The following is a 27,713-nucleotide window of genomic DNA, read 5'->3' on the forward strand; positions in this document are numbered from 1 at the left end:
GTCCCATAAGCAGCGTAAGTCAGCACTCAAAACATGCGTGTATGTGGGCACACAATACAATTCCATTTTGTTGTTGCAATGTATCGCAAACTGGTGACATCTCCTCTAGATTAATATTCCAGATAAGCTCGAATGGAAATTTAAATAATTGACTGACAAACAATGTAGCTATTCATCATAGATATATGTTGCTTTGTGTAGAAGCGTTCGTATTTCACCTTTCACTTTACTGCCATTTTAGTACTTAAGTATGCATCTGAGGCAGTGGCTACAATTTACAGGTTCCTTTAAGTAATGCCTGGTCTCAGGTGACGTGCGTCCTTTGAAGTTTGTGCATACAATGATGGTTGGTTTACAAATGAAGGTTTCAAAACTCGTCTCTGCAGATAAATCCATTGTCGGGTAAGCCCTTGACAAGCCTTTCTCTACAGGAGATTCGGTAGCTAAAAGTAGTTTTGCCCTTAAGCTTACGTCTCAGTTTCACTATGTGATGAAAAATGATACTTTTTAAAATATCCATAAATACATTGCATTTCCACATTAAAAAAGTAAAGGTGCATAATAAATTTTTTTTTTTAAAAACATGCGTGTATGTGAAGGCAACAAAGGCAGAGGCTGTTTGTCATTCTCTTGTCTGTCTTCACCCCCTGCACTCTGGCGCTCATGTAAAGCACTCCGATAATATGTAAATGGTCTTTTCAAAGACCTGTGAAGTACTCGGGTGCGGCTCTGTCTGTGCCCGGGAGGTTTTCTAAGCAGGGGCTAGGGGGAGGGTTTAGACTGCAGCCCTTTGAGCTCCATCGGCGTTGTGGGTCTGCCTGCCAGCATCTTGACCTTTTGACACAGCCTCCTTACTGCTCACTGACTAACTCCGTTAATTTTATTATTGATAATAATAACGCAAAGGCAGGTCAATTAATGCACCACTGAATTATGCCCTGCCACCTTTCCTGTGAAACAGCTCCCTCGCAGTATTTATCTGCTGAGTCTTGGAGCACCAGCAGTCGTCTTCTCTTCTTGATATTCAATGCGGGCAGAGATGTTTGGGGACAAATAATCATGACATCAATTAAAATACGATCTGTATGGTAATACATGTGTGCCTGTGCTTTTTTTTTTTAGAGGGAGTGACTCTGTTATTGTTCGAGGTGAGTGCCGGATTGACCTCCCTGGAAGCTGGTTACCTCCCACACTGCCCTCCCGCCCCCATCCTTGTATTTCATCTTTGCTCTTGGTAGGAAAGCTGGAAAGCAATCAAATCATTATGCGCCCACCCTAATTAGGGAGTTTAGCAACTTTAACAATGAATACATTACGCACAGAGCACCCCACTGTGGAACACCACAAAACCTAGCGCAAATAAAACTGACACTTACAGGGGTTGCTCAGTACGCAGTTGCCAACCAATTGGGTGCCCCTAATTTAATGGGGGTGACTCATTGTTTCCCCGCTGTTTGCTTCCACAAAGCAAGTTCCAGGATAGTCCGTGTCCCTTTATGAGCTGTGAAAGCTCCTTTTGTTGGTGGCGCCCCTCGGGCTGTTCTCAGACAGAGGCGCGACAGGAGACACTCTGCTGTCTTTGTCCAGCGAATGCGGGGTGTGGGCTTCTCTCTGCTGTCCCGCGACCCTGCTGGCTTAAATCCGCAGCAGTGGGAGGACATTCCTCAAGGATAGTTCTTTTTTGTGCTCCTTTGGCTCCCTCAAGTGGCCAAGCGGAGCAACAAATATGTAAAAAAAAATCAGTGACACTCGAAATATGTAAAAAAACAGTGACACTCGGTTTAAACCAGGTCACCTTATTTTCAATCGGTAGGGTACTATCGTTTACATTCGGTTTAAACCGAATTCCGAACAGCCTATATATATGTCTCTCAACAATATGTGAAGTTTAACCAAGGGCTGGGAGGTTCTCAAATAGTTGGAAATAGTGCTAAAACCCAGCAGGCATATATGTGTGAGTATAGTTTTGTCTCTACTGATAAATATGGATGAATTCCAACATGATAAACAAAGAATGTATTTAGGCTAAATTAAGGCAGAACTATTACAAGTTAATCTCTACGTTAACCCCGCTAGTCTTCATTACACAGAACTTCCTACGGGTGCCTGTTAAACGATATAGCTTGACAATTACATTCTGCAACTGTATGTCATACTATGGCTTTGTGAGTTGTCAGGCCCTGACAGGCTAAGACATAGGATAAGAAGTAATTTTTCCCAAGTGAAAATGTTTTTGTGCTGCCCGGTTAGCACAGCTAGTTACCCTCTTTCCGAATGTCATGCTCAAAAGTCAAAACTCAAATTATTATTGTTTCAGTATAATATGTGCTGACAGCAAGATTTACATCAAAATTACAACTCTTTCAGTACTGGTAAATCTCCTCAATCATATTTTAGCTGTAATCTCATGAAAACAGTATGCAATAAAGTCTTAGTTATGTTTGTTGGACTATGTTGGCTTCTACAATGACAGAACTAGCTTTATTTATTTAATTAACTAAGAACGGCCAGTCATTATGTTTCACTGAGCACAGAGAAGTGCCTCCATGCTAAAAATGACAGAGGATACCTTTGACAGAGGAGAAACTCACAGGCAATTCTATTTTTTAGCACATTTCAAGGAGAACTTTGAGAAATGTACTTGAAAACAGTTGAGAGAAAGCTTCATTTCCATTGTGCTTTGAGGAATTTTACAAAATCGCAAATTGTAAGCAGAAGTACTGAGAGCCAAGAGCCTCATGAGCAAAGTGCTTTCATGATCACAAACTCTCCAATTAGGTAAATTGGAGGGTCTGTGACTGTTAATAAACGGCATGGGAGCATTACCTTCCCTTGAAAAGGTTTGTGCACTTTTTCTTTTTATAATATAACGTGTTTTCCTTTAAAGAAAATGGAATGCATTTAAATAAAAGATTACTTTACTTGAATGAAATCTCAGACATAATGGTTTGCTGACCCCAGCTGGGCACCATTCCTATGATTGTGGGTAAACTTAGTGGGTCGCAATTTGCAACATACCTCATTCATATTAATGAGGTAGGTTGACTTGCGACCCGCTACAATTAAGTATTTAGAGAACCGACCAATTAGGTTGAATCGCAACATACCAATGAATTGGAGATGGTGTGTAAATTGTGATCACTTTTACTGAATCCATTTTAGTGCATTCCGTATAAGAAATCGCAATTTGTGAATTGTTATTACTCGCAATCTACAATTTCTTACTTGGAATCTTTGTAAATGAATCCCATGATCTCCTGCCCAACTAATTTTACATAATAGTTGTGAGAGGCGCCTTTTGGCTAAATTGAAATTATCCTACACCTACATGGATCATTTTCACAGAATTCCGAGCCAATTACGTTTAGATACCTGAACATAGATCTCATAGAGAGGTTTGTGTATAAGAAGGCCAACTGCATGTCAAAAGCTTCAAACCTATGATCTGCTCCAGTCTGAGTGAACTAAGCTCCAGAATAATTTTCTTTTAAGAAAGCTAGCTTTTTTCAGTGGAATAAAGTCTCCACATACCCTCGCATGCTATTTGTACTAGATCACACTAAAAAGAGTGAGAAAACATTTTAGGGCATCACATATCATTCTGTGTAAATGCATAGATGAGACCAATTAATTTTCAAAATCATTTTGATGCTAGTGCTGATTATGTATTCTCAACTGAACTTGGACTGAAAGGGTGAGAAGAAGCCCCTGCTGATTACTGGATATGTACTTTTTGCCAGAGATCCCACTCTGTAATTATGGTGTCCTAATTCTCTTTGCAAAAACACGTGTATTGTGACCTCAGGACAAACTCTTTTGCAATAAACTGAAGGCTTTTTGGAAAGTCCCCAGCTTTTTGCAGTACACCAGCATAGGTTACATGCAAGATGGCACTTCAAGCATGCATTATCATGTTAAATGTCAGCCTCATTATTCCAATCAATTACAAAATAAAAGCATATGAGTGTTTAATATAAGCACTGTGTTCATCTGTTGAAATAACTTTTTGGAACATGTCAGATTGAATGTGTGCCTCTGTAGACTCTAACTATTTGTACACCTATTTGATAATTTGTTAATGTGTTTTGATTGCAGATGTGAATACATATTTGATGTCTTCTGCAAAAATACTGAAAAACACTTCTTAAAACTGTTAAAGCCGCCGTCAGTTATGTATGCATTGTGGGACATTTTCAATTTGGGCGATATAGTGCACTACCATAAAGTAGTAGTGATCTTGCCCTGCCAAATTCAAGGATCTCCAGACCCGATTCACAAAAGTAATCTTAGACAAAATCCTAACTTTACAACTTTCGGTATTCACAAAGAGCATTCAGGAGTAGTAAAGTTAGGAAGCCTAACTTTACTACTCCTAAAGGCCCTTTGGGAATATCAAAAGTCGTAAAGTTCGGATTTTGTTTCAGAATACTTTTGTGAATCGAGCCCTCCCATCCTATTAACAGGTTGAGGACCTTGCTGGGTATCATAAGTCACAGCCTCAGCCAGTTCCACTGGCAGAAAACAACCACTGAACTGGTGGTCAATTTGCCACTGGTACATCAAAGCACTCTTTGGAGTGTCCCACCCTACTAAGGGTTGGAGACCATTACTGCTTTTCTTCTCAGGAACAACCATGCATTGTATGATGAGGCAAAAAAGAAAACTGTTCAGATGACCCTGATGCACAAGGAGAAATCTCCTTGTGCGTCAGGAACATTTCTCTTTACCGCAACAAATCCCTGCTTTGTTTTTTTTGATTCAAAGCAAAAGACAACATCAAGCAGATCTCAACAACTTGTCAGCCCACCTGTCATTTAAAAATAATAAAAGTACATCCCCAAAACCAGTGGATTCATTTTCATTACACAGACCCCACCAGGCTTGGATCTTCAAGGATGATGTGTTTCCCTCTGCCATGGGACCATAGGTTAGAGCCTCCACTTTTGACTTGGCAGACTGGCAAGCCAACTCCAATAGTGCAAATGGATGTATGTCACTACAACGCGGGCTATTGCCACGCGTGCCATTACAACGCTGTTTTTACAACGCAAGTCGTTACAACTACTTGCGCTGTAAGGGCTGGATAGTGGAATAGTTTAATTTTCTATTCCAACTCCAGCCCACGTTGACAGTAGGGAAGGTGTTGGAATAGAAAATTGAACTATTCCTTTGCCAACAGCGCCCTCCAGTGCAAGTCGTTGAAACGACTTGCGTTGTAAAAGCAGCGTAGTAATGGCAGTGCATGGTAATACCCGCGGTGTAAAGGCTGTTCCCCGTGCAAATGATCTCCTTTATCGCTTATCGATCTAATTTTGGGTAGTTAATTTTTAATATATCTGCTGTGCCCATGTCATTTATGTGTTTATGTGCGACAGATTGTGCTTAAGCACTACTGCTTTGCAATAGTTAACATAATTTGGAATACCAAAACAAATATGGCTCAGCCATGTTTCCAATATTTAATTTGTTTTTGTATGAATGTGGAATGGTTGAAAGGTAAGCCTAACAAGTTTTGTGAATAAATATTTTTCAATTACTAATTATATTGATACGAATATGTATGAGAAATGAATATAGCCATTGTCATTTATGTATTTCCAATCACAATACCAAAATCAAAGCCCATCTTTTTATATCCAAGTTTATCTTTGCATGTTTTCATTTAGTAAGGTGTTCAAATGTCTTTATACTCATGTGCTTAGATATTTCTTTCTTATTCAATCAATTACAATTCCATTGTTAAAAATGATAGCCTGCACTGCACTTTACATTTGGGACCAGATGTATGAAGCATTTTACAGCTTGTGAATGCCCCATCGGGCCGTTTGTGACTGGTAAAATGTTTTTTGCCATGTACCAACCCTATTTTGCAAGTCAGCATCCTATTACCGACTCGCAAAATAGGGTTTGCAAGTCACTATTAGGAAGAGGCGTGTAAAGGGCGTCCCTTCCTAATGGCGTTTCTCACTGGTATGTAGGAATGTTTTGCAACTGGGAATGCAGTTGCAAAATATTTGCAGTTACCACCAACCTCAAGTTGGTGGTAACCCATTTGCAAAATGCAAGGTGTCCCCGCGGGACCCCTTTCCCTTTGTGAATGTGGGCGCCAACATTGTTTAAGAGCAGGCAGCAGTCCCAAGGACCACTGCCTACTCCTAAAAAATTAAAAGGGAGATTTTCATTCTTATTTTTGAAATGCACAACCGTAGGCCACAGAGGGAGCAAGTTATTTTACGAGGTCCTACTCCTATGCTCCTCCAGGTAAGAGTTGCATATATATCATGGGAAGGAGTTAGTTTCTCTCAGAAGTCAGTGCACTGGGGGCTTCTTTGGCAGAGATCTTCTTATCTGAGGCTGCCATATGTGAAGTCAGTGGGGCAAAAGGTAGTGGTTGTGAAAGTGTGAGTAGGTGATTAACAAAGGTAGCGGATCCCAGGAGGAAGTACATTTATTCAATGTGTGGGACCGGGACTTCGTAAAAACAGTGGCGCTATCTAGTGGTCCTAAGGTACCAATATAGCGTCATAAGTATGAGGTCAACAAGTTTCATGCCATGCGTACCCTACCGTCGGGCGGCATTTCTTCAGTACCAGAGTGATGGGTGAAACGCCCCGATGGGGCAAAGGGTCTCCCCACTAATAGGGGATGACCGAATGAGGTAGGTGTCTGGTGCCAGAGTAAGAAGCCAGACACAGTTCTCCACCTTAGGGAGTATGGAATATTATTCCATAGGTGTGAGGGAGAGTCCCGACTTCTGGAAGAGACACTTCCAAGATCCGTCGGTCACTGCCGGCTCACCTGCTGGGACCCCTTACGGCTGAACTACATTTTGCCCCACTGACTTCACATACAACATCCTCAGATCAGAAGATCTCCGCCGAATAAGCCACCAGGCCAGTCAGACATTGCAGCGCCAGTCTGACGAGGAGCACACTAAGATGAAGCATGACACCCTGGTGTGTGAGAGCATTATGATCTGAAAATTCAGATCCCCCAGCGACATAACCATCAGCCAGGGAGTACTAAGTTGTGCACTGAGAAGAACTAACACTTTCCTGTGATATATATCAGAAATAGACGTCATAATCACGATGGCAGAAAAGCTGTCCTTAAGGGATTATGGATGATTTCCAACTGGCCGGCAGGTTCCTTGAGCCCGTCGAAACCAAGTCAGATTGACCAGCCAGTTTGCACTATGACCTTCGACATTGTAATTCGGTGGTCGGAATGTAAACCTACCATGTCGGTCAGTAAGCCTCCGGCGAGCGGTCAGAGGCTTTCCGACTGACATGGTAATGAAGACCTCTGTGTCTACTGTTGTCTTTGAAGTTGTTTTTGATAAACCATCCTAATTATTTTGTATAATTGTGATGAGGGATTTGCTAAACATTTTTGCTTTTATTGACATTTTAATCCTTATATCAATGTTTAGCAGTTATAAAGGTGATCATTGTAATATCTTTGCATACATTAATTGTAAAAGAAATTTTTTAGCCAACCTCAGAAGAATTAATTTTTCTTTACACATTACATTTTTTAAATCTATTGGAAGCACTTCTATGCTAAGTGATTTTCCAGCTTTCAGTTAAAGTTTAGGTGTTATATTTTCTGAATATTGCTTCTGCTAAGTTGAATTATCAAATTTTGAAAATACTCCACTGTCTGAAAAGTGCCATCTACTTCAGCTTTGAACAGAGTATTTCTAAAAAATAAAACGTGTTTTACCCACCACACATTCAATTTCAATGTGATACACCAGGGCAGGTACACAACATGCCTTCTGATTAGTTTCTCTATTAAATTCCCATTTTACACTAAATAAGGATTAAAAAATGTATTGATCATTGCAAACAGAACAGGCCAATTTAAAACAAGCATATGATTTTAAAACCGAGCAATACTGGCATAATCCTTATCTCACTGTGACTCCGTGTATAAAAATGTATAGTTAGCCAATTAATTTGTAAGTGCAATCTTAGCTCAGAAGCCCCATCTCATCCAGGAATGCTGACAATGATGAGAACAGCTAAAATCTTCCTAAAGAAAACCATTCAAATTTCAAATACTGATAATAACCGAAAACCTCTGCTTCAACGACTGATGCCACGACCCAAACACTCTATCTCATCCAAGTTTGCTGAAAAAAGCTAAAAGTTCCTAGGAAATTCATTAAGATACGAGTATTATAAGAGCCCGATGCTCCCAGTCATCAATGTTCGTCAAAAGCCAACCAGTAGAATAAGCATCCAGCAGCAATCATTTTTAAGATTTGCATAGTTGGCCAAGTAAGACTTGTAAAAAAAATTGTAAAAAAAAATCATACTGGAAGGCGCAGGAAGATGATCCCCGATCAGCCTACGCTAAGTATTTACAGTCATTAATAAAGGCAATGAACATGCAGAGCTATGGCAACAGAATCTACTGTACCCGACATTTCAACAAACACTCAATGAAGTGGCAAAAAGGCACTCACTAATTGAAGATAAAAAGAAATTTAGCAAGCGCTCCCACACATGGATGGTATTGCAATCGTATTCTGCACTACAACCCGCAGCATACTTGAGCATAACATACTCTCTATATTTGAAAACTAAGCTACTAGTAGTACGTCTTAGATCACTACCGACTAATGCTGATCAACCCACCTGGAAATACAATGGACCAATGTCTTGCAGTCAATGTGGTGCAGCAAAGCAGGACTTTGTTCATTTTATCTGCATATGTCCCGTTTTAAAACCAATTCATCTTTCATTGCAAATTGGTTACATTTTTACTTCTGTATGAGAAACTAAATAGAACAAGTATCTTGCCATTCATCAACATGGTGTGAAAAGTGCAAACGCACTTCATGTCAAAAAACAAAATTGCACATTCGTTTAAGTATTATCTCTTTCTCCCTCTAACGCATTATTGGTGTCTATCAGATTTTAATATGTATATTATATTAGTCGTAACATGCCCAGTTTTATTAATATATTTTTATGGTTTTAATTGACATAAACAATACATTATTATGAATATTGCTTGATCATTGTTTAATTATATTTAGATCTTAAGCTATGGAAAGGCATCCACTCTCGCCACCAATGCTTGAGGTTGACTTAGCTTTCAAGAAAGCTCTCAATACTTTTGTTTATTTAGTTGAGTAGCTGTTGGTGTATACAGGTTTTTATGTTTTAGCTGTCTTGTGTGTATTGTGGATTAAATAAAATGAATGCTTAATATTACCGCTAATGTAGCTTAGTAAAAGAAGCTTATAAATCTTACCGAAATATTGCAGAGGAAGAGGAATGCAGCAATGTTCTTCAGGACTCTTCTCTTCTTGCTGAGTTTTTTTGAGCTTCCTTCTTCGATTGCTAAGTCATTAGCAACAAAACTGATGGAATTGTTATTTCCCTGATCCCTTTTGTCTCCATTGCCATTGGTTTCTCTTATGGAAGCATTCCCATTAGTCATGTAGGGTAACTCTTTATTCCACATTGTAGCCCCTTCATTGCAGATCACTTGACATGAGGAAGAAAGTGACAGAGTGCTCTCACTAGACACTGTCAGTATCCGTTTAACCGTTTTTTTATCACTTTTGGCATTTTCTTCTTTGCGATGGATGCATTCGATGATAAACAGGTTCTGAATATATTTTTCAATGATGACTAGTATAGAGTAGGGTAGATTGTACCATGTATAATTTGGATGGGTGTCTGCACATATTATGGCTAAAATTGACCCCCATGAGATAAGCCAAGACCCACAGGCTGTGCCAACCAATAAGTCAGCGTCCAATTTTCTTGCAGGACTTTTTGAATCATCCAGTGATCTATCTTCAGTTCTAAAAATTAGAAGACCAACTATTCCTGCAGTACACATTAGAGTCAGCACTATGATAGCGTACATATAGAACAAGGTCAATGCTGACTCACTTTTGGCTTTTGAGCGTCCAATCTGAATGAGGTAGACAACTAGGATTGCAATTGTTGTGGTCAGCACAAGCAGGCCCATGATTGTGCCAGCAGTTATTCCATGGAACTTGAAATGCAACTTATGTTGAAGATGGGGTTTCACTGTCCTTCCAATGTTCTTCCATAAGACGTAGAGCATTGTGGATGATAAAATGTGGTATTCAATGGTAAATGGGTACAGGTAGTATATACCTTGTGAAAATATTGAGCATATGCTTGTTGTACAATTGCAGAGAGGTGTATGAAGATCTAAAATGGAAAGAAAGGGGAAATGCATCAGATAGTGCCATTGGTAATTAGTTTCATGGTATAATTCATAATTATGTAACACCACTATGAAGTACTTTTAATTTTCTGCATGGTTTGTGTTTTTGTCATCCTGTTAGAGTACAGCCTTTGCCATGACCATAAGATTCAAAAGATTATTCTTTTAATTATTGGTAAGAACAAACATCAGTGACAGTCATGATCAAGTGGCTCTCCTAGGGAAATAGCATTTCCTTTTAGACATTTCCTTTTAGAAAATCGATGTCTGCCAACCTTCTGAATTCACTTGATCTAAGCAGGTGATGGCCTAGAGAGTATGCAAAGAACAGTAAATATACTTAGTTCTGTAATATTACAAACAGTACTGTAAGGGCCCCATTTTGTTGGGCCACGGGGCAGACAGGGACTAACTGCATAGGCAAGGATTATGCTACGGTGCAGATTACTCCAAAATTCTCACAAGTTAATTGTGAAACGTAGGGGCAGGCATATTTACAAGCCCCTATCACCACCACAACCTCATTTTTTAGGACGTTGTGGTGGCGATAGGGACTTCGCCTTATTCACAAGGCGGCGTTAAGCCACGTTAAGTGGCTTAGCGCTGCCTTGTGAATAAGGCACCCTTTCACACTATACTTAGCGTGAAAGGGGCATGCAATGAGTGTTGTGATTTTGATGCTGCCCCATATTTACAAGGGTGGCGTAAATGTGGGGCAGCACCAAAATTAAGACCAGGGAAAACCTGTTCTTACCCTAGCGAAATGAGGAGAACGTGTTAATTTCTCCTAGTTTTTGCTGTTTCCATGTGTGCTGCGTTGTGCAGCACACATATAAGCAGCAAAACAGCACTGATTGTTTACGTGCACGAATGTGTCTCTTCCTGCACATAAACAATCTCTGGTAGCTCCCAAGCTCAAGACTTTTCAGGAGTTTACCGGGGCTCCTGCTGAACCAAGCAACGTTGAGAGAAAATCCTCCAGAAAATGTTTTAATTCGAAGATAACATTTTGAAAGAGGCCTCCCGCTTAGTGTATCAGACCAGGGCTCATCACGTTCGGCCTCAAACTTTGACTTTGTCCTGGTCAAACATGACCAGATGTTCCAATTTGGCGCTATTGGTTTTTAAGCACTAGAAAGTGTTTATTCTTTTAAAAAAATCATATCTCCAGTTCCCTACATTGAAATTGTGTTGTTTTAATGTCATTTTAAAGATACATCGATTTCCAATTGTTTTCAATCGGTGTTGGATTTTTATTGTGTGTTGTGTCTTACTTATTTAATATATTTGTGTTTTTAAATGCTTTACATATCTGTCTCCTCAGTGAAGCCTGTCTGCTCATTGCCAGCCACCAGGGGTTGATAAAGGGAATCATTTATTGACACCTTGTCTAAGCCCTTATATTGTTTTGGTGGCGTTATTGTTAGTGGTAGGTGCATACTTACCCCTACTAATAACTCACCTTCCGACAGTGACTTCCGCACCATTCACTGGGCCTGCAGCAGCATACCAGGTAACACAGAATGACACTCTCTGTCATATCTTTCCTTCTATGCAGCTCCTCAAGATGTCCACTGAGAGACTGGGTGACCCCTTAACAATATCTGTCACTCATGGATAACTCGCTCTGGTCCTGCAGCTACCTCTGGGTGCTCCATACGTCAGAAACCTGATGAGCCTCTCATCCTGGACAGTCTCCTGCTGTGCTAGGCAGATCTCTTGCAGCAACTTCTAGGCTCTTCAAACAAATCCTCAGCTCTTCCAGCCACAAATTCTGACTTGAGATAATGTCTCCTCACCTCTGGGAGCCTGGCTGTCAGACAGACACCATTGGTTACACAGCAGATCCTTGAGTGCTCTGCCAAGCACTCCCTTCCTTGAGCAAGAAGGCATTAGGGTTGGAACAAAGTGGAGTGGTTTGAATCCCACTTTTACAAGCATTTTTCAAACAGGGATTCACCTCCACTGTCTTATGATTTAGAACTGGTTCAGGTTGATTCATTTCCAATTGTCTTTCTCGGGCTGCTTTCTAGACATAGCCTTTGTGACAGTGATACTTCTCACAGCAGGTAGCACTGAGACTGACTCCAAGCAGAAGTACCCAATCCAGGGGTGACCTGGCTGCCGTCAGCCTTTCTGAAGCAGTAATCAGAGATAGACAAAAGGGAATACCTTGCCTCAAAGTTCTTGATTTTCAGTGTAAACAGAAGTACCACCCCCACCTTTACTATAGTTCTCAGGAAGCAGTAAATAGCATTCCCAAACTAACAAAGGCTTTGTGGGATTTCTAAAGGGAACCCTATTTCCATCCTATTCATGTAACTGTATGGGTCTCCCCCCTGCAGCTACAGGTATGCAGGCAGTTGTCTTCAATGTATGGGGAAGCTATCCACCCCCCTGTATTGTGCCATGCTAGAACCAAGGGCATCCAAAATGGGTTCCAATGGCCTCAGTACTCAGAGTGCAAATCACAAAACATGGTGTGCTGTCATCTTTTTTTATGTGATACACCAGGTCATTGACATTAGTGCACTATCAACTAAGAGGGCACACTTGGTGCTATGCGCCAAATCCCAAAACATAGTACAGGTTCTGGGACTCACATTGTCAGTGACAGGCCTGCACCTGTGCGCTCTTGTTTGCATTTGTGATATCTGTACCAAAAACAAAGTCAGGACACTAGTCTAACTTGCAGGTGTGCTCCAAGGGCAGGAAAAAATTGTTGTGTATGATTCAAGGAACATTCCAATCCCAACAAGTACATATGAAGAAGCATTTTTGGATATAGAAGCAGTGAAATAAAGTCTATAGTACTTATTTTTAAAGTACAGTCTTACTCTCTGATGCAACTGTGCACCAAAGTGAACAAATCCCCACTTCATGAAGGAGTTGTAATAAATTGTGTGGCCTAAGGACATATATAGCATATATATTATAATGTACCCATACTGTAGTTAAAATTGCAGTCCACAAATCAGGGGGAGAAAGCCTCAGACACTAAAAGGGACCCCTACATAGAAGAAGAGACAATGTCCAAAATAATATACTGAATAATATATATTAATATGTAATGATGAAGGTGGGGGTGAACCATCATCAATAGCACTAAAATTATGAGTGATTAGTGCATCTTCAAATCCTTTTTATTAGCATTTTCATACTCCAGTCAAATTGAAGCACAAAAGGAAACATGTCTCTATAGTAATAAGACTATTGCAAGGCACTTAGGAGTTCCATGATGATAAAGAACCATGATGCTTCAGTCTGAGGTCTTTTGTAAGGCCATGGAGCTCAAAGGTGACTTGCAATATTTATATTAATTAAATTTAGGCAGTGTTTTGTTCCTCATATGTGAAATGTTTCAATATTTTCTTTTCTTCATTTGTATAAATATTGATTGTGTTTGCAGCAGATAGAGGTGCTGTTTATGTGTACGGTAGACTTTTCTTTTTCCCATTCATTTTGTGCCACAATTAGTATTTTTTGGCTGCATTAGTGTTGCTTTTATGCCCCCTCTCCCTTTAACGATGCAACATAACATTTGATCTGCACCAGAACTGTTTAAATAAATATGCTGGCTGTGTACAACTACCTGTTTCCTTCTGCAATTAGGGACGTGGTGAGAACGCTCAAGCACTGTCTCTGTGAGCTACCATAGGAACTGTGTGTTTTACTGTGATATCTTTGTTTTTGAACCATGTTTAGTTGCATGAATTTAAGTAGCATCATGAGACTATCTTGTGCCAGATTTCATCTGAAACACAATTTAGGAAGGCAGTAAATGCATGGTTTTTTAACTTAGTTTAATCCTCTGTAACCCTTGATCGTTGCTTGTCTCCCGCGTGTCACTTGTCACTCTAGCAACGGGGCACCTCTTTGGGGGTAGCTGTTTGAGCTCCATAAATGGCTGTATTATTATTATTATTGGCAGAATCTTTCCATTCCTTATATGCATTTAATGTTGAAACCTTGTTTATTTGTATGATTTCAGCTCTTTATTCTGGTCCGTCTGTCAAACCATTTATTAATGATCAAATTTCTAATATGTTGTTCCTTTTTAGGGGTATTAGACAAAGTTGTCCCTTATCACCGTTGCTTTTTCTTCTTGCTATTGAACCTTTACTAATTACTATCAGAATTTTTATGGAAATTGAAGGTCTCATTGTGAATGATCTTCCTAATAAAACACCAGCTTATTCTGGTGATGTACTCCTATATTTTGTAATCCAGAATCTTCCATTCCGCCATTATTACACTTAATTAGCACTTACTCTCAAATTTCAGGATATATGCTAAACTGTAATAAAACAGAATTTTTCTTTTAAATGTTCATTGTACACCTGGGGGCCTGTATGCCCCAAAAACAGTACGAGACAGACCCCCCTCTGTACGCGTCGTACACCCCATGAATACAGGGGTACGGTGCGTATGGATGACACGGAAAGTGGGGTACAAAATCGCGTATGTACGCACCGTACCCCAAAATCGCGTATGTATGCACCGTACCCCAAAATCGCCTGTGTATGCACCATACCCCAAAATCACGTATGTATGCACCATACCCCAAAATCGTGTATGTACGCACCATACCCCAAAATCACATATGTACGCACCGTACCCCAAAATCACGTATGTACGCACGTACCCCAAAATCGCGTATGTACGCACCGTACCCCAAAATCGCGTACATACGGTGCGTACATGCATGATGTTGGGGTACGCACCATACACACGCCTCGCATGTGGGGGGACCCCTGTACGCCTCATACCCCTATACGACCCGTACCCCGGTATGAGTCGTACCCCCAGAACGAGTCATACCAGGGTACGAGGAGTATAGGGGTTCGCTTCGTTGCCCGGTACGAGTCATTCCCCGTATACAGGCCATTTTCCATACAAATCGTATGCTGACAACCCGGTACGAATCGTACTTGACGGGTTGGACAGCCTTTTTACAAATTGTATGGTCTTTTTTACAAGTCCGTGTCGTACAGCTTTTCCCGATCCGATTTGTAAGGATCGGGCCGATCTGTATGTATTTTTCCCGTACGAATCGTACTAGACGGGTTGGAAGGGACTTTTACAATTTGTATGGAAAAAAATACAAATCCTATTTGTATGGAAAATAAAAATCCAGGATCAGAATCGGCCCCCCCTGATATGCCCCAAAGCAAAAATATTATTTGGCTGAAAGACAAGCTTAAATATCTTGGTATATTGTTTTCTCACACCATAAAACAATCGATTTCCTTAAATTGTGATTGTATTCTGGATCATATTAAGGACAAATTTAAAAAATGGTCTGCATTATATTTATCCTGGTGGGGAAAAGTTGATGCTACCAAAATGGTTATTGCTCCAAATATTTTCTATCTTCTTTCTATGATACCTATTTAATTCCTCTTTATAAAATTGACATATTTATTTCTGAATTTATTTGGAATAACACATCTCCACATTTAAGTTATAAAATATTAAAATTGTCAAGGAGCAGTGATGCTTTTGGTTTACGAGATTTCCTTAATTATCATAAAGCGTTTATTTTAAAACAAAGTACCTTGTGGTTTCAGAATCAGAGTTTATTAATTCACCTTCATTGCTTCGTATTGAACAAAGTTTATTATCCCCATTTCCTTTACCTGCATTGCTTACCATGACTAACTCTATTGCTTTGCTAAAACGATCAGGAATACTGATTTTTACTTGATTTTTCAATTTCCTTTGTCACTTACATTAAATTCTGCATTAGGTTATAATCCTGTGTGAAAACTAGCTCGCCATTGAGAATGTTGCCATTCCTAAATTAAAGCTGGTATTTTTTATTAAAAAGATATTTATCATAACAATGCATTTTTTCTTTTGATGAATTAAAACAAAGATCTAAGCTAAAGCCGTCAGATATTTCTAAATATGAACTCTTATGTAATTCCATCCTTGATTTATTTTCAAATCATTTTCCTCTAAATGCTACCTCTGATTTAGAACTGTATATTCAAACAATTTTTTCGTCATCCAACACTGTGTCACAGTTTCATGAAAAACGGCATAAATATGCAGGGGCCAATATCAACTTTCTCTCTTCTTTTTGGTATAAAGAATAACATTTATCGTTACCTCAAAACATATGGAGTAAAATTTGGTTGAATAGTATCTCTGGATGGTTGCCTGTTTCTCTATACCACACTAATTCCTTTTTACTATTCAATTGTCTATGGACTCCTTTAAGGTTATTTAATGCAACACGGTTGAATTCACCTAATTGTTGGAATTGTTATCTAACTACAGGCTTGTTACGACATATGCTTTATAAGTGTTATATTTTTGGTAAGTTTTGGAAAGAGGTTTGGAACATTGTGACTAACATATTGAATATCACAGAAATATTTTCAAACACTATAGTAATTTGTATGTGAACCTCACTTTCCACCAAACTGTCTGTTATTATCAGCAAACTTCTAGATTTTTTAATTTCTGCAGCTTTAAAATCAATTACCGCCAAATTAGAAAAAATGCCTCATTACTATCAATTCATGACTGGTGAGCATTGATAACTTTTTACAGAAGAGGAGCTAATTCGACTTTATCAGGCGTCACCCAAAAAGGCTAATAATTATAATTTATTTTGGAAACCAATTGATGATTATATAGCTTTACATCTATAAATTAGTTTTATTAATAATGATGAAACGTTGCATGTACAGGTATATCAGTTACATTTTGTAGCTCTATCAAAACGTATATTATTATTGAGTATATTTTTTCCCTTTTTTCTTAGATTTTTCTTTTTATTACATGATGCTAGTAACTGTTTAATAGGTACTGTATTTATTATTCCTTGATTTTCTCCTGCAGTATAAAGATTTTTTTATTAGCACCATATATATATTGAGGTAAATGTGTGTGCACCTTTTCGGGGCTCTTTTATGTATGGTCTTCTCATATTTATATAAAAATGTTAATAAACTATATTTAACATAAAAACAGCCACTTCAATGGAATCCCTTACCTTGCCCCGCACTATTCAGCTACATCGCTCTTACACCTGCACATATATCCACCAGTTATAGTACTGTTATGGTTCTATGGATGGATGCAAGAATTTCCTAGAAGAGGAACCCAAATGTCTCACAGGATACACTGCTATCGGAGAGCTCCCTACATCTTACGAAGTCCAGCAGCTATGGGCCACATGTGTGTACTTTTTTAAGGTTGCAAACAGCCCAATTCACAGAATCGGGCTGCCTGTGACCATAAAAAAACTGATTCCTATGAAAAAACCCTATCTGTGATTTGGTAACCTATTACCGAATCGCAAATAGGGTATGCGATACGGTGTTAGGAAGCAGCGTGTTTAGGGCGTCCTTTTCTCACAGCTGTATGTAAGAATGTTTTATGACCAAATGCAGTCACAAATCATTTGCATTTTACCACCAACTTCAATTTGGTGGTAACCCTTCTCATATTTCCTTTGTGAATGGTAGCACAAACATATTGTCAGAGCAGGCAGTGGTCCCAAGGACCACTGCCTGCTCTGAAAAAATAAAAATACAATGTTTTTTTTAAACTGAACCTGTTTTCCTTTAATTGAAATGGGCTGCAATTTTTTTAAACTATTGCTTTATTTAAAAGCAATCATAGACATGGTGGTCTCTTGATTCAAGCAGGCTACCATCCCCATGATTTTAGCAATTCCTAATAGTTCACAAATAGCGAACTACCTCATTAAAATACATGGGGTAGGTTGATTTGCGAAACTTTAGGAGGTTCATACATTATGTGTGTGTATGTATAGGCATTTATATAGCGCACTACTTACCCGTAGGGTCCCAAGGCGCTTCGACCGCTGCGAAACCCTTCCTGGCTTCCCTGAGAGATGGTCCCTTAATGGGTATCTCCAGGGTGAGACCAGGCATCCCCGGCGGTCTGGTGGGGCCGTTAGTGAAGATGAGGCAAGCTTATGCCCAGAGTTGCCGAGTGTGATCGCTGATCAGAGTGGGCACCGAGGCGAGAGAATTATCGAGTCCGCTGACCCTGGTCCAGAAACCTGCCGCGCCGGGAATCGAACCCTGGTCCCGGGCCGTCCTCTGCTCTCGGGTCTGCCGCCTCTAACCAGTGAGCCACACTACTTCACTGAATAGTGATTACCTAATTGCACATGGCAGAAAATTGCAATTAGATGATCGCTATTCCTAATGTTGATACACGTGGCCCTATGCTTTTTACCACCATTAGATAGTGCTTACACCAATTCAGTGCTATCAATCACTTGGGGGTGGGTCCTGATACTTTCTTGATCACGCTTTGGCTCTCCAGTCTCTCAAGCTCCTTTTCCAACTGCGGTTGTAGGTGGAACGGGACTCAGCGATGCCAGAGTGCCACCAATGCAATGGAGGAGTCGATGTGTAGCTTCACTGTGGGTTATTCTAAACAACCAAGGCACCTGAATAGTTAAGGAAATTGGTCCAATAGATCATCGATTTGATGTGATCTCACTCTCTTGGTGAAAGATTCAAGGCCAAGATTCTTTGCTATGTGGCTGCCAATCAGTGTGTCTGCCTCTTGGTCGATAACATGAAATGTCGTTGTGACTTCCTGATCTTCAGATCGTACAGATACTGACATCTGACCGTGGAGGGGTAGAGGTGTCATGCTCCTGTATGCGAAGATCTAGGTGTAGGATGACACTAGTTGAGGCTTTGGCCAGAGACAGTTATATTGTTGCGCCCCAATTACATTGACTGATGCTCCGGTGTCAATGATGGCTTTAACTTCTGATCCTGCCACTTGGACGGTGCACGCGGGTTGAAGCACTTCAACTCCCTTGTGAATGAGATGAGGAATGTTGCACACGGATGTGAAATGATTCTGGATTCTGAGTTAGAGCCGTGTGGCCTTGTGCTGGGCAGTCGCTTATTGGGTGTTCTTCGCTGCCGCAGTGCACACATCTCGATTTGGCTGGCTGGGGCCTTCTTCATTTGGTTGTGTCTACGCGGCTTTTCATTCGGATGGCGTTGGCCGTTTGGTTTTAATGTTTGCTGCCTTTTATGGAGTCTGAGTGATAGCCAGGTCCATTTCATAAGCTCAGGCTTCAGACAGGTCATGTGATTGCGCCAGGATACAAATGTTGTCAAGGCTGATGTTCGGATGGCACAGGATTAACCTCTGCAATGTTTTATTTCAGCATCCTTGTATCAGCTCGGCCCAGATTTCTTTGAGCTGGTCATCTTCTATGCAGGTGCTTACTAGTTCTCATAAACTTGCTTAGAAAGTGTTGATGGGTTTCCCCCTCTCGTTGGCCGGCTTGGCATAGCTTAAACCTTTCGAAATCTGGGTTTAACTGGGGGTCACAAAGGACATTGAGTGCCTTGACTGCGGCACCATAGTCAATGGATGTCCATTCATTTACGCTAGTGCCCCCACGTGACAAGGCCCTGACCCCATCACCACAGTCTGGTATCTGATAGATGTTTGAGTCGTTTATGTATCTCTTCTCCTGCTTGATGGATGAGCAGCGACCTCTTGACGGCGCCGTCCGTCTCTCTCGTTGTGATGAAGTAATTCTCCAGCCGCCCAATCCATATCTTTCACAGTGTGGATGCGGTCACTGGGTCTGCCAGCTCAATGAATGGCAGCAGCACCCCTGTGAGAACTTGTTATGTGTGGGCTGGCTGCTGAGGTTGGACTTCGTCTGCCATGCGGGCTTGTGGTCGGGGCCTAATGGCAGTCTCTCAGGTCCTGGCCCTGTGTCTCGTGGTGTCATGTGATCTGTGGTCGCTCTATGTTTTGTGGTGCCACAGCTGGTGGTATTGCTGCTGTTTAATATTATTTTTTTCTTCTTTTCCCTTTGCAGGTGCCAGTGTTTGTTTTCTGTACTGTTTATGGTTACTGATATTATATATTTTTTGCTTCTTGTAGGTGCCACTTCTTGTTTTAGAGGTATGGAGCAGTGGATAATCACAGATCTGGCGTGTAAAGGCGTGACCAGAGGATGTCGTGCATGTATATTCAGATCTGCGGATAGCAGGACCGTTGACCTGCTACACCATTGAGAAACTGAATGCAAAATGCTACAGTCCACATGGTTCCCTTCAGTATGTCATATGGGTTGAGCTTTACTATGAAACGCAAAGCTGATGATCTAGAATATGCTTGGTAAAGCATAATAACAAAAGCATCTCCATTCAAAACTGAAAGAAAAGGTAGAGAGTTCATGAAACACAATGAATGGACGGAATAGTTGTTCTCAAGAAGCTGTCTAGGTGTCTAACGTGGATAAGACACTGGCTAATGTAGTGAATAAAAATTACATTGTAGAAACAAATTAGCCCGACCAGTGCCCAGGCAGCTTGTTTTCAGGTCAAGCCTAGAGTCAGCTATATTTGTCTTGCTAGCAACATGTCACAAAAACATTAAAACCATAATTAAAATATGCATAAATGTATAAGTAAAATATATATAGAGAGATATTTCTTTATATACATCTATATAGAGATACATCTATACAGATATATATATATATATATATAAGACCATAAAATAAGTACAATATACATACATGTGTATAAGTAAAATATACATGCACAAAGGGGCTTTGGGTCAGCCCCTTCATTCAATGGTTTATTGGCCAAGGAGGTGGCACAACGTCAGCAGTGCAGCACACGTTCTCCAAAGGCATTTTGGGCAATGCAGCGCATATTTTTCAATTGCTCACAAGTGTTTTGACATTCATTTTGGCATAGTCAGTTCCTAGACACGTGTTTCAGCATTGTTGACCAACTTCAACAGGACGTAATAATCACGTTGTGTTAAGTGCCACTTGTTTACCATGCGGGCAGGTGCTTTATGCATTGAACTGCTCAATTGTCATTCACAGTTTCCTTCCGCCCATCACAGCATTTAGAATCGGAAAATGAACACCATTCTCCAGCCCTCGTCTCTCTTCCCCTGTTGCTGACGTCATTGTGACTATTAGACAAGAGAACTCTTTGGACTAAGATGTTTGATATAATATTTCTCGGGCCCGCTTTCCATTCTTCATGACCTACACTCATCCAGTGACTTAAAATTCTAATGCCTTACCGACAGCAGCAAAACCAACCTAAAACTCAACAGAAAGGCTTGTTGATAAATGTTTAGTCATGTGAAAATGTCAATAAGCCATCGTTGATTCCCGCCGGATACGATGATGGCCGGGCTCTTGTATGTGTGCGTGTAGGGAACGATTATGTAGTATTCAGACGGACCACAATTACAAAAGGCGCGCGCAGCTTGCTGAATCGTGACTCATCACTGGTTGCAGAGGCACGAAGAATACTTAAAAAGTGGCCGGAGTGCCGGGACGTTTCACCGCCTTGGTACGTGCGGTACGTGCTGGCTGATGTTTCAGGGTTTAACTTGAAGTCACATAATACCATAGTTGTATTGTTTTGACGCCTAAACTTCCGATGGGCACGTCAGCTCGGTGAATCAACCTTCGTTCCGTCTGGTGGATTAATGAAATCCACTCCCTAATCGTTAAGGCAGTAAAATGCTTAATATCAGGGTGAGTCAGAGGCGTTTTAAGCATGGGCAAAGTGGGCTTTGGCCCAGGGCCCCAGGATCAAAGGGGGCCCTCATCAAAATTTAAGAAAAGTTTTCACGTTGTCAAGACCTACTTGCTTTCTTTCTTTTGAGCCTTTCCAGGCACTCTGGCCAGTCCAAGCCCTGCCTGAGAAAAAGAGAGACTTTAAAGAAAATAACTATTTTATTCTGGTTTGATTCATCAACCATGTTAATCTTTCAAAGTACATGGGCGCAGCCTTGCTGCACTGATATTCAGCATGTGGGCACCAAAGGGCAGATTTGCAAACCTCACGTAACGCAGCAAGACAACTTGCTGCTGCACTGTGTGAGGGCAAGAATGTGCCATATTTGCTAATATATGGCACATCCCTGCCCTCTCTCTGCGCTGGCACACTGAGTGTCGCCGGGCACCAACCGAGGTGCCATGGTGCAAGATGCCTGCAGGCAAGCAGGATTGTTTTTGTGCAGGAAGGGACACCTTCCTGCACAAAAATGATCCTTAAAGGTGTTTTTCCTATTTCTATATATGCTGCAGAATGCAGCACACTTAAAAAGAGGAGAAATGAGAAGAAATAAAGATATTTCTCTTGCTGCACCTCTGTTGGGCAGGCGTACAATGTTGATGCATTCTCAGGTTTACTACTCTCAGCAAATCCGGGAATGTGCCAAAAAGCATGAGTGAATGCGTGGGAACACCCACTCTCCACCCATGTAATGCCTTCCCGGCACAGAGTAACACAAGGCAGTGAGCTTTTGTTACTCCGGATTTACCTAGCCGTGCAGGGCCATGCAAAGTGGCTTTGTGTAGCTTCTTAAATCAGAATTAACCCCTGTGTTACCTTGCATGACGCAATGGCAATGCAAGGGCTTAATACATCTGGCCCTTACTGTGTAGTACATTTTGGCATGGTGGGGTTACTCTGTGATTGCATTGTCCTTTTGTAGCTACGGCCAGTGTTATGATCACAGCTTGTGCTTCCTGACTCTGAATACCTGTTGTTAACAGCTCAGTCAGTGCAGAAAACAAAAGTACCCATCACCACTGTGTACCTGAATAGCTCTCTCTGACAAACTAACTACAGTGTAATAACATAGATTGTGGGTAGAAGGCTTGGTCGGACCACTAGTCTTTCTGCTTGTGTGGCTGGAAGGCCATGGGTCAATGTGCTGTGTGGCATTATACGCTCCCGCCATGATTGCACCATCCACATAAAGCTGCTGCTGAGCCAGTGCGATCACACAGCCTAGTGCCTCCTGACACAGAGTCCCTATCCCTCACTTAGCAGGAACAGAAGTACAGTAAACAAAACAACCCTATGCACAGGCCATATGGTGAGACAAAAGTCCACAGAACCACATGCAACGAGTTGATTCAGCCTGATAATATTTCTGTTTCTCTGGTGCTGGGCAGCCAAAGAGAAAATGCCCTAATGTTGGGCCCAGATGTAGGCTGGCCAAAGAAGAGATATTTCGATGATACAACCAAAGTTGTTGAGTGGGTAATGAGTTGAAAGTGGATAATACATTTTGAATTGTGCTGAGCAGGGGTCTCTGAATTATATTTGGCTCGGGCCTCCAAAATCCGTAAGATGTCCCTGGGGTGAGTGTGTGTGAATCTAGCACATGTTGCTGTAAATTTTTTCGGTTGCATGGGTGATGTTTTAGTGTGAAAGATTAGAGACCAAACACTGGCGCTCACTCCATCTGTGCGGGGGTGGACAGAGGACGTGGGCCTCCCATCGGGTAAGGCGCACCACAGTAGGAAAGAGTTTTACTGACAAGAATGGGGCAGTATTTGGAGGGATGGCGAGTCAAGTGCGCGTGTATTCCCCCCTTGGCGGAGGAGGAGGGGAGCACAGTGGAGGAGAAGGTGAAGTTTGGGGCTTAGGAGCAGGACAAGGAGGCTTCATCCGGGCGAAGATTGGGTAAGGTGAGAGATACTGGGGGAATAGAAGTGTGACAGTAAATGAAGGATGAAAGGATGAGATCTGTGTATGGGGATTTTGTTGGGGAATGGTTGGTACAGTTTGAGAGTGGTTCATGGAAAAGGGGGTTGTCAATGAGTTGGGTGTATTGACAAAGTTGATAATATGTTAATGTTTTGTTTCAAGTTAAATAAGGTAATGAAAAGAAATCTGGCCTGTTACAGTGGCCTTTTACACTTTAAGGTGTGTTTGATTGTGATTATTTTACGAGTGTGTGTGGGGACGTATGCATAAACGCACTCAGCATGCTCATCCAATGGGCACAGCCAGGCAGAAATTCTATGGGAATAACTAAACAAAGCCTTATAACATCAGAAGTCAGGCAGCTCCTGTAGGTACCTAATCTCCCTTGCTCTCTCTGTACCTCTTTACACCGCTCTGATTACCTAAAGCTTGATTATTGCTTCATGGCAATACAGGTGTATTTGGAGAGTTTGCGCTCAACTCTGTGGAGTCACATGGGGCTACTGAGAGACAAGGGATGTTTATTTTTGCCCAATTCACTTATTAGATCAACCATTGGATGCACATCCATCATGCATACTATGATAGGTCAGTGACTTCAACGTCTGCTGTAGTGAATAGTTCACATTTTGTCATCACAAGTTTGAACCTCTGTAGGTCCGCTCAATCTTTCATCCTTTTGAGATTGATAAAACGAGTTCCATTACGAGTCAATGCACATCTGTTATCAGTAACACTAAATTATAATCTATAAAACACTTTTATAACCGAGTATATCTATGAAAGGATCATAGATTCAAAATTATATTCAGATATGACTAGAACCATGATTTGACACAAGTGACATTTTATTCTAACAGATCTATGAATATGGCACAGGGTCCAAAAATAAAGTTAACCGCATTGATGCTTGATTTTCTAGGATAAATTACATCTAAAAGGCATAGATGCGTTCTGACAACTTTCATGATACACATGTATAATATTTTACTGTCAGGTAAGATGCTTATGTGTTGTAAATCAAAATGAGACTAGCTAAGTTAGACAAGGAAAAACAAAAAATTTAATTTTTCAAGGACTCAAGTATGTTTCGTCGCGGGTTGGTGGCACCTGGTAGGTGTGCTCATGAAGCCCTCACCCACCAACCTAGTTGGTGGCATGCTTCATCATCGGGCCCACCCAATGACACCTAGCGTGTCCCGGGTGTGCTTCGACGCCTGATTACAGCGGAGCAGGTATGTCGCTGTGTGTGCGGTGAAGACTGTGATGATTAGTGAGTTTAAAACGGCTTGGCGGGGATCCCAGTGCCCGGAGGCAAATTACACTTTAATAGCTGGGTCACCGTCAGCGGTTAAAAATAAGGCTGTTGGATGTTAGAGGCGAGTTACGACCTCCCACATCCTGAAATGTGTCAACATGTTTCAGCCAGTGCCTTATGAATAAGCTGGCTTTCTTCAGGACGGATAAAAAGGTGTGTGTGGTTAAGAACTAGTGGGTGTATATTTCAGACTATGTGTATACACGCCCTAAAGTGTTTTCTATGTGTGAGTGGGGGATTCCCATCTCAAAGAAAACACGCTAGTTTTTCAATAGTGCTACTTCAAGGTTTGAGAAGTGGCAAGGGTTGACCAGAATTCTTGGTCAGAGCCTGCTGTGGACCTGTAGTGCCTCCTTCGCAGAACCGGTTCTGCGAAGGAGGCACTACAGGTCCACAGCAGGCTCTGACCAAGAATTCTGGTCAACCCTTGCCACTTCTCAAACCTTGAAGTAGCACTATTGAAAAACTAGCGTGTTTTCTTTGAGATGGGAATCCCCCACTCACACATAAAAAAACACTTTAGGGCGTGTATACACATAGTCTGAAATATACACCCACTAGTTCTTAACCACACACACCTTTTTATCCGTCCTGAAGAAAGCCAGCTTATTCATAAGGCACTGGCTGAAACATGTTGACACATTTCAGGATGTGGGAGGTCGTAACTCGCCTCTAACATCCAACAGCCTTATTTTTAACCGCTGACGGTGACCCAGCTATTAAAGTGTAATTTGCCTCCGGGCACTGGGATCCCCGCCAAGCCGTTTTAAACTCACTAATCATCACAGTCTTCACCGCACACACAGCGACATACCTGCTCCGCTGTAATCAGGCGTCGAAGCACACCCGGGACACGCTAGGTGTCACTGGGTGGGCCCGATGATGAAGCATGCCACCAACTAGGCTGGTGGGTGAGGGATTCATGAGCACACCTACCAGGTGCCACCACCCCGCGACGAAACATACTTGAGTCCTTGAAAAATTTAATTTTTTTGTTTTTCCTTGTCTAACTTAGCTAGTCTCATTTTGATTTACAATATATAAACCGGGGGATATGGACTAGCTATCTGGTCCTCTCTCTCTCTCTTGATACACGCAAGATGCTTATGTGACCATTACAAGTTACATTTGAATTCGCCATGAACATACGGCTTTGTCCCAATAAAAAATGCGCAGATGCCAAAGGTCTTTGGTGGTCAGTAAATACTTTTGTGCTTTATCCCAGCAGAATCTTTTGTGTGCTAAGTTTGTGGCCATGAAATTTTGATATGCAACCGTTTGGTATTTCATATTTCTGCGACATCGAGGCAAGTTGGTTCCCCCACCAGACTAAGGTTTGACAAAGCCTGGTTCAGCATACCCTTGGATGCTGGTTCTCTGCGACATCCGCCCACATTTACGTACACTACTTTGTACAGTGTGGTCCTAATGGCAATTATTTTAACAGAGAAATATGATATTAATTCACGTATCTTATGATCAACACAGTTGATCCTTGTGAGAGAGAGACACACAGAAAAACTCACACTTGAGTTTTACAAAAATCAATTCCCTTTATATTTTGAAGGACTCCAGACATATATACATACATCAAGAAATGTCTTCATAGTTTCTCCAAAGAGTGCATGAAAAAGTGTTCATAGAAGTGCTCATGTACAAAGTGACAATGAAGGAGGATTATCAAAGGGATCAATTATAATTCCACAGTAAAATAACGGCTAATGTCACTTAGAGTAGCCAATATAGTGGGCCTGTTAGAAAAAAACTACATTTTTAATTTGAGTCCATGAGTCAAGATAGGTGGCCAAAGAATCTGAGGACACCATCCACAAGGATCTAGAAATTGAATCCAGGCCATAAAATATATATGAACGTTTCGACTCAACTACTGCATACAGTATATTTTGAAACTTTGTATACAAGTCTTCATCAGGATAGTAACAAAACAAGAAAAAGGGTAACCTGAAGTAGTGCATGGGTGGGGATGTAATATCAGCTCGGAAATTATTTGAACCCCAAATTTCGGGCCCAATCCCAAAATGAATCTTGTGAACAAAGAAGATAATCCACGCATCAAGTCTCAGCACCTGTTTTTATTGTTGCATTGCTGCAAATTTGGACACATCTCTGCTGCTAGCACCAGAGCATGGTCCCCGCTTGATGCTTACAACACAGGTCCCAGCTTTCCTCCACAGAACGCCAGAAGAACCACCACAGCGCGTGTTTCGGGAACCACATCACCAAAGTTGGTGACAGCACCTGCTTCATCGCTGTGGTATCAAAGCAGTGCCTGTTTCGCCACTGTCGGAATGACTCAGCACATCTGGATTTTCGACACATCATCCTTTGGCATCGAATCTCCATCGACACCACACCACAGTAGGGAACCAAGATTGGGTGTCCGGAAACAGATGCATCACCTCCCCTACTTAACAAACCAATGCATCCCCTACCATGCCCATCAGTAAGGAACGGTCTTTGATTTTTGACGCATCGAAGGTACTTTGTGCTAAAAGAAAAGCATTCATTGATTTCTATGGAAGAAACTTGCTTAATCTGTGAAAAGTGATATCTTGATTTGTGTTTGCTGTATTTTTGCCATTCTGGTCTTGTTTTATTCAGATGAATAATGACTGTGTTTCTAAACTGGTGTGGACTAAGTT

At 41.2% G+C, this 27,713-nt stretch overlaps 1 protein-coding gene across 1 annotated transcript in view; it reads right to left on the bottom strand.

The window, feature by feature from the left end:
• OTOP1 (otopetrin 1) overlaps positions 1–27,713 on the bottom strand; it is a 163,611-nt gene that overhangs the window by 17,470 nt on the left and 118,428 nt on the right. The window contains exon 5 of the mRNA XM_078678990.1: positions 9,268–10,205. Coding sequence (XP_078535116.1) covers positions 9,268–10,205 — 938 coding nt within the window. The remainder of the gene's footprint in view (positions 1–9,267; positions 10,206–27,713) is intronic.

The sequence above is a fragment of the Lissotriton helveticus genome, chromosome 2_2, assembly GCF_964261635.1.
Source record: "Lissotriton helveticus chromosome 2_2, aLisHel1.1, whole genome shotgun sequence".
In the NCBI taxonomy this organism is placed as follows: Eukaryota; Metazoa; Chordata; class Amphibia; order Caudata; family Salamandridae; genus Lissotriton; species Lissotriton helveticus.